The sequence below is a fragment of the Paracoccidioides brasiliensis genome, assembly GCF_000150735.1.
Source record: "Paracoccidioides brasiliensis Pb18 unplaced genomic scaffold supercont2.11, whole genome shotgun sequence".
Classification (NCBI taxonomy): Eukaryota; Fungi; Ascomycota; class Eurotiomycetes; order Onygenales; family Ajellomycetaceae; genus Paracoccidioides; species Paracoccidioides brasiliensis.
Window position 1 is genome coordinate 815,165 of NW_011371368.1, and position 12,465 is coordinate 827,629.

The 12,465-nt window shown below is 46.9% G+C and overlaps 5 protein-coding genes across 5 annotated transcripts in view; 2 read left to right on the forward strand and 3 right to left on the reverse strand.

Annotated features, from left to right (window-relative positions):
* The window catches only part of PADG_12307 (uncharacterized protein), a gene marked incomplete at both ends in the record, with an annotated part of 3,753 nt that extends 785 nt beyond the window's left edge, over positions 1-2,968 (reverse strand). The window contains 3 exons of the mRNA XM_010764644.1: positions 29-378; positions 479-1,546; positions 2,116-2,968. Coding sequence (XP_010762946.1) covers positions 29-378; positions 479-1,546; positions 2,116-2,968 — 2,271 coding nt within the window. The remainder of the gene's footprint in view (positions 1-28; positions 379-478; positions 1,547-2,115) is intronic.
* Positions 2,969-3,589: 621 nt separating this feature from the next.
* PADG_12308 (uncharacterized protein) lies at positions 3,590-3,949 on the reverse strand (the record flags this gene model as incomplete). Its single annotated transcript, XM_010764645.1, has 1 exon — positions 3,590-3,949. The coding sequence occupies one exon, from the start codon at positions 3,947-3,949 to the stop codon at positions 3,590-3,592; it is 360 nt and encodes a 119-aa protein (XP_010762947.1).
* A 492-nt stretch (positions 3,950-4,441) lies between these two features.
* Positions 4,442-4,759, reverse strand: PADG_07498 (uncharacterized protein; the record flags this gene model as incomplete). The annotated part of the gene is made up of 1 exon (XM_010764461.1): positions 4,442-4,759. One exon carries the CDS (start codon positions 4,757-4,759, stop codon positions 4,442-4,444), a length of 318 nt encoding a protein of 105 aa, XP_010762763.1.
* A 1,379-nt stretch (positions 4,760-6,138) lies between these two features.
* PADG_07499 (uncharacterized protein) lies at positions 6,139-8,577 on the forward strand (the record flags this gene model as incomplete). The annotated part of the gene is made up of 1 exon (XM_010764569.1): positions 6,139-8,577. One exon carries the CDS (start codon positions 6,139-6,141, stop codon positions 8,575-8,577), a length of 2,439 nt encoding a protein of 812 aa, XP_010762871.1.
* A 1,446-nt stretch (positions 8,578-10,023) lies between these two features.
* On the forward strand, positions 10,024-11,345 carry PADG_07500 (uncharacterized protein; the record flags this gene model as incomplete). Its single annotated transcript, XM_010764570.1, has 2 exons — positions 10,024-10,090; positions 10,219-11,345. The coding sequence occupies 2 exons, from the start codon at positions 10,024-10,026 to the stop codon at positions 11,343-11,345; spliced, it is 1,194 nt and encodes a 397-aa protein (XP_010762872.1).
* Positions 11,346-12,465: the final 1,120 nt, after the last annotated feature.

Sequence of the window (12,465 nt, forward strand, 5' to 3'; positions counted from 1 at the left end):
TGCCAGCGGGATAGTACTTGATCATAACATCCTCATCGTCCGTCTGCACGTAGGAGTCTACGGGAACATAGAACATGCTAAGCGGACCCGTGCAGAACTCATGGATACCCATGTTGCTGTCATGACCATGTGAATCATTGCTATCTGCCGCTGCTTTTGCTAGAGTTGGGTCAGGAAACCTTGTCGCGCCAAATTCATGTCTGTCGCCACTCAGGAGCACTACGCGGATCCTCTGTTCCCTCTCGGTCCGCCAGATAGCTTCGAAGATCTTGCGCCGTTCAACCAAGAAACCTCCCCAAGTATCTTCCGTCCCGATGCGCCAATTTTTGGTAAACGGCACGCCACTCGTGATTATTTTCCATCTCACACCTGCAGGCTCTCGGCGGGAAATGAAGGTAAGCAGAGAGGCAAGCTGTGCCGAACCAAGCATCGTGGAATTTTCTTGTTGCGGTTCTGAGCGGTATGTGCGAGTATCCACCATAAAGATGGCGGCGGGGCCCGTGGGTGAAGGAGAAGTAGGTAGTGTTAGAAGGGATAGCAAAGGGGTGCTCGGGGATCGGAGGGTTGACGCTCATGTGGTAGTGGCGGTATGGGTCAAATGCTGCTGGGTAAGGGGGTGTGATGTTCCCCTTGTGCCAGTTGTTATCGATTTCATGATCGTCGAGGGTGTGGAGCCAGGGGATGTTGATTGGCGGTTCCGGCTGCACATGCCATGAAGGAGAAGCGTAGACTTTGCGGTATTCGCTTCGGTAGTCGGCGACGGAAGAGCCATATCGGTATGGGACGTCAATGTAGATGAAATCCCCTAGGAAGAGCATGAATGAGGGAATGGAAGGGAGCTTTGATACGATCTTGGAAAGATATTCAAGGCCTGCGATCTGGAGCGGGTGATTTAGGGGGTTGTACGGAAAATTCGGCTTCATGCAACTCGAGCTCAAGAAGGTGACTCTGTTTGCAGCTTCAGAGCCTGGAGCGGGCGCTGTGGTAAATTCCCCGGACTGGTTATTTGAGAACAAATATCGATACTTTGTCGAGGGTTGAAGGCCGGTCAAAGACACAGGATAAGTGTAATCCGTCTCTTCTAATATATTATCTATTGTTCCCGCTTCAATCAATTTGCCCACCCGCCCGTCTTGCATTTCCTGGTAGGCGATGTTGATAGGAAGCTTTCCTACATCGGGTTCGCGCAGGAGAATTTTGGCAGTTGTTGGCGATACATATCCAACCCGTGAAAAGGTCAGGTCATCGCCAGCATTCAGAAATTGGCTCCGGAGAAGGACATCGAGAGAGAAGAGTCCCACAAGTATATTGACCCCAATAGTCGCCACGTTCGCGTATTTAGCATTCGCGGAGGGTATACCGGTCAAAACCACGGACAACGGCGACTGTCCTCTCGTTGTTTTATTCTTGTCACCATTTTCACTTGAATGTCGATTTCCCTTTGTTGTTTTGTCCTGCTTCCGCGCATTCCTCACGGTGCTATTTTCCTTCTGCTGTTGTTTAAATGTTGGGTTTGTGACTATCACAAACACTGAAGTCAAGTATACTAGCAAGGAGGTGAAGATCAGCGGCGGGCCATGGTGACCTGGAATCTATTTTATATATTCAGTCAGCAGAACGAACTCCCAACGCGAAAAAGACATCAAATTGCTTGTATCTGTAGTTACCCATCGCAGAAATATATAGCCTATTAACTTGGTCACAACAGAGCTCGTCGCGGCCACGGACGTCCGGAAAGAAGCCATAGTTCCACAGTGAGAGTCCGCATGGGATAAAATTCTTTTATCTGCACAGTTTCCCGCATCAATCGCCGGTTGCTGGTTATGTACTTCTTAATAGCGGCGGGGTTGATGTCACTCCGAGTTCCGTGCAGTGTCTTTTTCGTGATTTGGTGATAGACCAAATATTATGGCATAGGGAAGCAAGTCGAGGGGCGGGAACTTAGCATTATCACATTGTTCTAAATAATCGGTAGTAAAAACAATTTAGGCTGGAGTAAATGAAAAATCAAACAACATAATAATTTGAAAATTAAATTTACGTGTTGCTGCTAAAGAAACTGGGCTTCCACCACCATTGAGTAAAGTGTGCTCATCCCCATCGTTAAAGACATACAAGCCGCCCATTGCCATGGTCGTTGCACACCTCCAGGCAACGCATTGAAATATTCCCAGCCCATAATTCCCCCAAAATCTGGGTATTTCAGCATCAACATTCCTATAATAAAGCTCATCTTATCTATTGACACATAACCCTGGGACCCATTGCCAGGGTTTGTTAAAATCCCTACCACCACTTTTGCTGCTGCCCAACCCTCAGCCATTATCTGGTCATATACCTCCGTACTCTCGATGCCGCCCCAGCCATTGTAAAACTGGGTATTATACCATGCGATCTTCGAACCTCGCGCGGCCTCAAGGGCTTTGTAGTTAAATCCCGACAAGTGGGGGAGTCCCTCAATCAGGGCGGTCGCAACGGGAGCCAGCGTGATAATGAATTGTTCCCCGAAATCGGACTTGAGACGGTCAATCAATCGAATAATACCTTCAAGAGACATATCCTCCTCCACGTCTAGGTCTAATCCATCAAGCGCGTGATGTCGGATCATATCTCGGAGAGGAGTATAATATCGCTCAAAGGAATAGGGGTTTTGATCAAGGCGCTGAAAGCTTCCTTGCGAGGCTCCACCTAACATCCCCATGACTTTGATCCCTCGGGTTTGAAAAAACTTTGTTTCTGCCCATAGAGCTGTATAGCGGGGATCATACGGGGAATCGTCATTGAGGGTGATGTTCCCTGGGTTGGCATTGATATGGATCGCAGCAAGGATAACATGTGTTATACCAGAGCTGTTCGCTACCAGAGGTAGCATTGAGACGTATTCATTGCCATTATTTGGGTAATATGTCTGGTAATAGCAGACAACACGAGGTTGTGCAGATGCGCTGTTTCGGAGAATTGGAGGCATGAGTCAACTCCACGATGAGGAATGGACGTCCTCCTTAAAATATATTGGAATATTGAAATCAAAAAAATCTTGATTAGCACGACTGATTCACGCGCACTATAACCAATTGTTCGTGTGATAATGTGCATTCAGGTGTGGTCGTGGGCAATCTTCTCTCCCTGGCTCGCCGTTATGGTTGGCAAGACCGTCGTTGGAAAATAGCTACCTATCTTCTTTTCACGCATCCGCCATCAGCTGGGCGACAAGATATTCTCATTTAAAACATCACATGCACGGAATTTTCTCTGCTTTGCCTTAAAATTTCGAGTGTAGATGAGGCATGGATGGGGACGAAACAGCGGGAGGACAAACTGTTATCACGTGACTAATATCACCGAGAATATAACTAATGCACTACCAAGTTGTTGATATTTCGATAACATTGTGAACCGCATCTATTTTTTTTCGAGTATAGAACCATAAGCCTGTTAGATCAATGATACTTTCATTTTCTGGTGCTGAACATGAACAGCCCTCTCCAGAGATGGTATATACTAAGAACAAAACCCACAATACGTTGACTGCTGATAAACCTCCCTTAACCTAATCCAAGACCCATTCTTCCCCCGCATATTACATTAATCAATACCCCGGTACCTTGCCATCCCACCTACCCAGGGTATATCCCAAGATCAATCCGCCCAGGGCATCATACAGAGTCACCGTGATCAGGGCCATACGGTCTTGGGTTCTTGCAGTCGGAAGCCTTAAAGCCGCTAATCCCGCCAATATCATGCGCACCGGTACACTGGCATGGAGGAATTGGTTTAGTTCAATCGGCATATATGACGTGGACAGGTATGCGAGTCCCAGGCCAGTAGATGCTAAGCCAAGTGTCGGACGTGCTCCGTTAAATGTCAGGTACACGCCCAGGGCGGTGAGGCCGAGGGCATGGAGGAGAATAGGTAAGGGCAGATTGATTGTAGGAAGAAGTGACTCCATAATTGGTATTCCGGATTAGATTTTTCTGAATGTGAATAGATCCCGCGCCTATAGAGGAAAATGTGGGCTTTTGGTTGAGGTACGGGGGGCGGTGTCATGGATTGGTTTTGACATTTGTTTAGAACGTCTCTGATGGAATATTTAAATAACGCGGAAACCCAAGCCAGCCAGCGAGCGCGAAATAACCTCGGGTTCGCTGCTCCTCACCTTGGCGGAGAGGAATACGGATGAAAACCTGGAAACAAACCATACGAAGCTCTATAATATTTAGTTAATCCCATTGGAGTCATTCTGTCCAGGGCTCATCCTTCCGCTCGATTGTATTTAACGGGACAAAAATATTTAAAAATAAAAAATAAATAAAATAAAATAAAAAGCGATAAAAGAGGAGAATCAAGCACTATGATAATAACTAGTTATATAAAAAGTTCATTACATGACAGTGTTTACATGGGAAAGTCAAGTCATGATTATCTACCAAGCTGTATGACCTCAATCGATGACTATTTTCGTCCCCGTCATGAACGAGCTGGCATCGCTCAACATGGAAATGGTTTCTTCGGTGAGCTCTTCCGGGAGCGACAGCCGTCCCAGCATGTTTTCCTGCTCCCATCCCTTGTCGAGTCCAGGCGCTTCCTCAAAGTTCTTCTCCACCATTGGGTTGACGATGTGTTCAGGAGAGATCGAATTAACACGAATCCCTTTTGGGCCGCATTCCATTGCAAGGCTTCTTGCCAGCTGGATAAGCGCCGCTTTCGAAGCATTGTATGCGGATAAAATCAAGCCCCGGTTCGCGGTAAGTCCGCTCATGCTTGCGATCAGAATGATGGAGCCATTGGTTTTTATATGCAAGCATTTGCTTGGCTACTGCCTGCACTGCCATTAAAGTCCTCGTATAACTAGTTTACGTCCATTATCCGCGTGATTTCCTCGGCAGTGTAGTCGATTGCTGGCTTGATTTGTTGAACAACTGCGGCCACCACGGGACCATCTATCCTCTGGTGCCTTTCTGCGATATTTGCAATCGTTTCGTTGATGAAATTCGCCTTTTGCACATCAACATGATGGTAATGCAGTGAGCCAACATGAGAATTAGCCTCAAGCTTTTGTGATTTAACAAATTCAGGATCGGACTCCGCAAGTACAATGCAACCAGGGCAAACAACAGGTTAGCGCCTCATCAACAAAGTTTGAATTTCGAGGAGAGCATATTTTAGTGACCAACCCTTCTGCACCTGTTTCCGTCATTGCTTCGGCCATGCATAACCCAAGCCCTCGGCGCCCCCGTTGACGATATAAACTTTATCCTTGAGGCTAAAGTTCAGGTACACCTCTGTTGAGCGTGTTTGTTGTTTTCTTTATTGTTGGACATTGTATCGTTGGGTAGGGCGGTTAAGTCGTGATAAGATGCAAAGAATTTCATGCCAATAACTGGATCCTAAGAAGAAGTTAGACGGCCATTATAAGATGCGGTTTACGGATCCCTCTACATCCGATATCCATGCAAGTGGCCGATGACTTATGCATCATTATCGAAACCAAGAAACGTAGCAATAATACCCCCATCCATTTGCAATCGTTAGTCTCTATGTGCCCACAGGAATCTTTAATGGTTACAGAATATTCGAAAAGGTTGTCATGCATTAAATTTATAAATTCTACCAGCATAGTCCGGGTTTGTTCAGTAGACTATCTTGAGGTAGTTAATCCTGAGCAAAATAAATCTGAGGGCGTAGTGTTGACCCAACCTAAAAGTCGCAGATTCACTCCAAAATTGGCGTTTTGTTAAGCTTCTACGTCCCCCCATGATTTAACTAAAATAAGGGGGGTTCCCCGATAATTCAATCTGCATAAATTTCCTTGCTTTGAGGTAGGAATCTTTTCAGCTAAAGAAATATCCCCGCAAAACAATTTCCAGTTCCTAATTTATGAGTTGAACATAGCAGTCGGCTTTATGGCGGATTAACGTTGGGCCGTAGTTAATGTTCTCGACAAAAGCTAAGCCGAAAGTGGGTTTTTGTCAACAATCCTGGAATGCAGCACTACCCCATCGCGTTGGTACGAACTTTACGCATAGTTAATTTTTTTTTATTAATGGTAGAATTGCGAGAATCACCTTGTGGAACCATGATATAGGGCATCCCTTTACCAATTGATATAATTCACACGACGATACCTGACACTCAAAAATGGCCTCCAACGGCTTCACCTCGCCGTTCCCTACATCCCACGACACCCTTGGAGCCTCATTTCTCAACACTCCTGTCTTCATGCCCTCATCACCTCCTAGACTAATGGATTCGAGTCAGAATTTGATTCTACCTACTAAAAAGCCCAGTTCAGCTCGTGCCTCCGCTGCAAATTCTGCAAATGCTGCACGTCGACGAAAAGTCCGTTATGCAAAAGCCTCAGGTTCCCCTTATTCCAGTGACGGAAGTGATTCAGAAGCCAATTTCTCGGATTATACATTTGATCTGAGCAGACTATCGGATTATGGATCTGATCGCGATAATAATAATGGTGAAAGTAATGAGAATGAAAAATCTTCTCCAAAGAAGAAACCGGCTGCGTTTCATGAGCTTCGAGGTCCGCGGGATTTTACTCTGAACATGGTGGAGTTAGTGAGAGGGACAGACTCCCTCCCAGCCAATAATGAAGATAACGCGTCAAAGCCGGGACCGATGAAAGACGTGGAGGAATTGCGCAGCAATACCGTCGTTGCAGAGCACACGATAAACGAGTATAGCGAGATGGGCGCGCCACTTGATATGTCGACACCAGCGCGTGTTCTTTCGCGACGAAACGTGATTTCGAGAAATAGCGCGCCACTGGATAAAATCGATGAGCCCTCGATTCAATCTCCGCCCAATAAATCACCCCAACCGGATCGAGAGCTTTCCCAGCAAGTCGCTGAGTCCTTTGAAGAGCACCGACTGCATGAAGAAATAGAGCAGCTTCGGCAGCAGCTGCGTAAGAAGGACGAAATTATCGACACAAATAAAAGGAGGGTCTTGGAGGCAGCATCAGCAGCTCAACAGATACAACATCTTCAGTCAGAGCTCCAGAAGGAATATGCAGCCCTAAAGGAGAGGGATGCGCATTTATCAACCCTATCCCCGCACGATGAGGAAGTAGAGAACCTTCGAACACAACTTCAACAGAAAGACGACCAGCTGAAGAAAATTGAGACTGATGCTTTGCAGTTGAAATCTCTCCAGGAAGAATCGAAGCGATTGCGAGACAAGGATATCCAGAGTCGTACTCTACCAAATACAAGTGAAGGAGATCCCACACAAGATCGGCAGGGAAATAATGAAACCGTTCTAAAAATGAGCCTGGCCATTTCGAACAAAGATGCTCAAATCCAAAAACATGCTGCGGAGATCGACCAACTGAGAGCTAATCAGGACGCTCAGTATCTCGAGATGGATAAGTTGGATTCTGAACTTGAGACAGTAAGCCGTGAATGTGAAGCCCTCGAAGAGAAAACCGAGAGCCTCCTTAAAGCAGTTCGCCAATCCGAAATAAAAAACAATACCATCCAGGCTGAATTGGACGTGGCAAACCTAGCACTTGATTCTCAATTCAAGGCGATCAAAATACTTGCAAGCGAAGTGTCCGCTGATATCCGCACCAATGATACTTCCTTCAGTCAAATTGTCGATGCCCTCAAGGCGGCGTATCATTCAAGAAAAACCACATCCGTCAATGAGGCGACCAAAAGCTCCGAGCGGGCTCGAGCATTGGAAAAAGAGCTTAGCGAAGCACGATTACATCTACGAAACTCTTTACCTTCAGACCGCATGCAAACTCTGCAGCTGGAGGGCACGCGGCAGGAGCTCTCTGAATCACGAGCACTCAATACAGTTCTGCAGCGTGAAATATCCCGTCTCTCCGCTAAGATAGAAGGGATCGTATCCGAACAGACAAAATTGCAAGACACTCTATACAAAACCACACAAGAACGTGACAAAGCTATCCTGGACCTTGAAAATCTTCGCAAAGAACAAAATATGATCCCACAACAACCCAGCCCACCATTGTCGCCTGCACCAGGACCATCAGGAGCTGCTACCTGTTCCTGTCACATCAACCACGACGCCCTCCTAAAATCTCACGAAACGGAATTAAATAACGTCCACTCCGCTCATGCCACAGCCTTCTCCACGCTCCGCAACTCGCACGCGGAGACAGTTCGCACGTTCCAAAACGTTATCACAGCCACTCAAGCGCGCGAGACAAAGCTTGACTCCGAACTCAGTAAGTTGCGCGCAGCTTCAGCCTCCTTGGAGCAGCGCGTTGCAGAACTACAGTGTGAGCGTGAGAGGTTGGAATCCGTCGTCGAGGCGAAGGAATCCGCTGCCCTGGCTATTGATAGGAAGTTTGCCAGTGTGCTGAAGAAGAGAGAGGAGGAGTGGGAGCGACGTGTGGACAGGTTATTGAAAGATCAGGAGCGCATGGGAAAGGTTTTGATGTGGACGTGGGGGGAGAAGGAGGTTGGGGGTGCGAGCAATGATGGTGCCGGTAATGATGGGAAGGCGGCGGGACCGGGGAAGGAGAATAAGCCACCGCAGGCCTACAGGTATAAATATGTGGAGAGGAAAGGGGGGAGGATACGGGATGAGTAGGCAGTAGAATGTATGATTGGAATAAGAATTTCTGTTTTGATTCTTGTTGACTAAACGTTTGTCATTCGTTTTTGGTTTTGAATTGTTCTTCTTGACATGTTTTGCTTTGGGAGTGCATGCGATTAGTTCTTGATATCTGGGTGAGACACGGCGTTTTGGTCTGCTTTCTTCAGGGAGAATGGTTTTGAAGTTGGCTGCATATATTTAGGGTGGGGCGTTTGCCTTTGATCTAGCTGGACGACGGGTCGATGGTGCTGGATCGAATAACACTATGAATTCTGTTCTTTCGCTGTTCTATACCTTCTCAGGTGTGCCAGGTAGTTGCATCCATGGATAAGCTGTCCGTGTCACTTGATTTCCTCGTGCTTACGTATGGGCTCTACAACTAGGAATCTCGTGACAGGCAATTGCATGTCATTCCAACGATAATAAATTTTTCTGACTGAAAAATAGCTGAAGGTTAGCAATTCCTCACTGCATCTCGACATATAAAATCACAGACACCGTGCATCCAAATGCCAGCGAATATTATAAAACCTGCATCACTGCTATTTGCGGATAACAATGAGCTAGAAGAGCGACAAGCTAGCTTCTGCTGGCTTCGCCTGGAACGTGATATCTCTTTCATTATGTCCTTTAGCGAGTAAGCTACTAATTCGACCTATTCTGTCCATGTCTATATCATCATTCATTGCATTAGCCATTAGCTGATCACATCGTCTACTCCCCACCCATGTAATGTCATTGCAGCTTATGAATAGACAACATGAGAAGCTAATGACTAATGAAATGGGGATAAAATTGGAGTCATGAGGATCCAGATAGAAGTGATGAAAGAGAGGAAAAGGAAACTCTCCTCCGTTCGGAGCATTAAAAAAAAGCGAGAATAAGCTAGAGCTTCATAGTTCGGATGAGAGCCTCCAAGTGCTAACTTAATTTGGTCTAGCATGTTGATTTATAGTTTGCCGAGAAAGACGACACATAACTCTAAACTGTTTACACTAACCATATATAGTTAGCAATACATAGCTTATTTTGACCTGTCAGGGTTAGGTAATCAGATGGAACCCCGAACTCCCCAAATCGGGTAAGTTTGAAGCTAATCCCGATTTCCACTGGAGTAAAGATGCATCTCAGTCGGCGTTGAGGTGGATCAGTTCGCAAGAGAGGATGTATAGGTAGCTTTTTTAACTATCTTCCACCTTCTCTCCCTGCTTCACGCCGTCCGCGGACATCATGTGATGTCTCCACTCCCTCAGCCCGTCCTCACCTCGGCTACGCTTTACCCAAAGCCTTGGACCGAGCTTTTTGCAAAGGCACATGTATATCGAACTGGAGCTACTGCGTATATTAATCTATTGTCTGAATCCGTTGAATAGTCCTTGTTGACATCCTCCCTCACTATACCAAAAAATTGGTTTCACCTGATAAGGCCACCACAATAAAATGTCATCAACCGCATCACCACCTCTCAAAGGTATCCGAGTCCTTGAACTCGCTGGTCTAGCTCCAGGTAAGATAGGAATGCTTATATCAACAAATTCGATCCGCTGAAGCCCAATTGGGAAATTAAGCACTTCCCAATCTCATCCCCCATCCAATTATTCACGATCGTGGTCAAACTCATAACATCCCGAACAGGCCCCTTTGCCGGCCTCCTTCTAGCCGATTACGGCGCCTCCGTCCTTCGCATCGACCGCCCACACCCACAAGCACATTCCACTTCCAGCACCCTCCCCCCTCAGACCTCCGATACCCTAACCCGCCACAAAACCTCCATAAGCCTCGACCTCAAATCCCCCGCCTCCAGCGCCGTTCTCCTCTCTCTACTCCCCCACGCAGACGTTCTCATCGACCCATTCCGCCCCGGCGTTCTCGAGAAACTAGGCCTCTCCCCGACTGATGTTCTCCTCAAGAAAAACCCCCGCCTCATCGTCGCCCGCATGACCGGCTTCCGCCGCGATGGCAAATACAAAGACATGGCCGGCCATGACATCAACTATATCGCCGTCTCGGGCGTGTTGGGCATGCTGGGTCGTGCGGGCGAACCACCCTACGCCCCCGGTAATATCATTGGTGACTTTGGCGGTGGAGGAGCTATGTGCTTCCTTGGTATTCTACTTGCGTTGCTGGCGCGCGAACGCACGGGCAAGGGACAGGTTGTCCAGGCGAATATGGTCGATGGCTCTGCATACCTGGCTACTATGCCGAGGTTGTCGCAGAAGAAACCCATATGGGCGGGCCCGCGTGGTTGCAATGTGCTTGATGGCGGATGCCCTTACTACGGCACCTATGAGACGAAGGATGCAGGCAAGTACTTTGCCGTTGGTGCCTTGGAGCCGCAGTTCTTTGATGCCCTGTTGAAGGGTTTGGGTTTGAGCAAGCAGGATATCATGTCTGCAGGCTCCAGTGGGAGTCGCGAGGATCCTAGGACGTGGCCGTATATGCGCGGGGTGTTTACGCAGAGATTCAAGGAGAAGACGCGCAAGGAGTGGGAGGATATCTTTGATGGGACGGATGCGTGTGCTACGCCCGTGCTGGAGAATTGGGAGCTGGAGGAGGGCGGGTATGAGCAAAGGTTGGCGGTGGGGTTGTCGGAGACGCCGGGTATATCGTATGGGAGTGAGGAGGGGGGTTGGTCGAGTGAGGGACTTAGGCCGAGTCAAGGTGGGGAAGAGACTTTGGCGAGTTGGCTGGGGTGGGCTAGGGGGAAGGAGTTTGATGTTAAGAATGGGGCATTGGTGAAGGTTGGGGGTGCGAAGCTGTAGGGATTTTTATTTGTTCAATGGTTGTTATAAAGAACTCTTCGATATACCGGATATATTCTGTTGGAAGAATGCCAAATTTTATTTATTTGGGAATCTCCATTGCATTTGTATATATATATTCTAGCTTTGATGTCGGTGATTGATATTCTTCTGATAATGAACCCTATTAACCCTTCCCCCGTACTCTTTCCGAGTCGAAGCAGAAAATTGTATCCTTTATATTATCTTTTACCCGGGATTAGATAAGAGTCCGAATTGTTTCTACCACAGTTCATGTAATTTGTCAAATTTGGATGCCTGTGATATTGTTTGCTGATGCAGCAGATATTGGTTGAATTTACACTTGTGCCTGTTTCATCTAGTCTGATCAAATTCAAGGTAGTTATATTCTTCTGCCGGGAAAGGGGGTCAAACTCCCCAGCAATCGCAAACCGACTCTTGCGATGGGGCGACTTGACAAGTCACATCAACTGATTTACCGTTCAGCTAGATAGGGTTGTTGATAACTGAGCGTCCTTTTCTCCTTTTGCCACATTACTGACCCCTGAACCCCTGCTGTCATTTAAATTAAGTTTGCGGGGTGGGTGAAAAGCCCCAACCGCGAGACTTTTTAAACTTCAGATTAAGCTTGCTATTCTCATGTTTCTCATTCGCAGTTGTTTCATTCAAAAAAAAAAAAAAAAAAAAAAAAAAAAAAAAAGAGGAGAAAGAAAGAGAGATACAAAAATGTTCTGTTAAGTTTTAACCCTTGGTTGTCCGACTTGGGTTGTAGAAGAAATAAATACACAAGTTGTCATCTGGGGGAAGGCCGCTAATTTACGCAACTTGCACCAAAGAAAACTAAATATCCCGGGAATTCTTTGTTGGGAACCTGTGATGCAAGAAGTATTTGACAGACTTTAGCCTTCAAGGAGAAGGTTTTGTCTCCTCAGCTCTCCAAGGGTGTTGTTTAGGTGAGTTGGCAGCTAGCCAGTTAATGTCGTCCGTGTATGAGCAAAAATACCCGTCTCGAACCTGACGAAAGGCACACGGATCGACGACAACTAACTATCGATAAAGGTGGGGAGTTTAGTTTTAAATGACGAACCAAGTTGCCCAAAAACAAGATCTCCCCTTTATT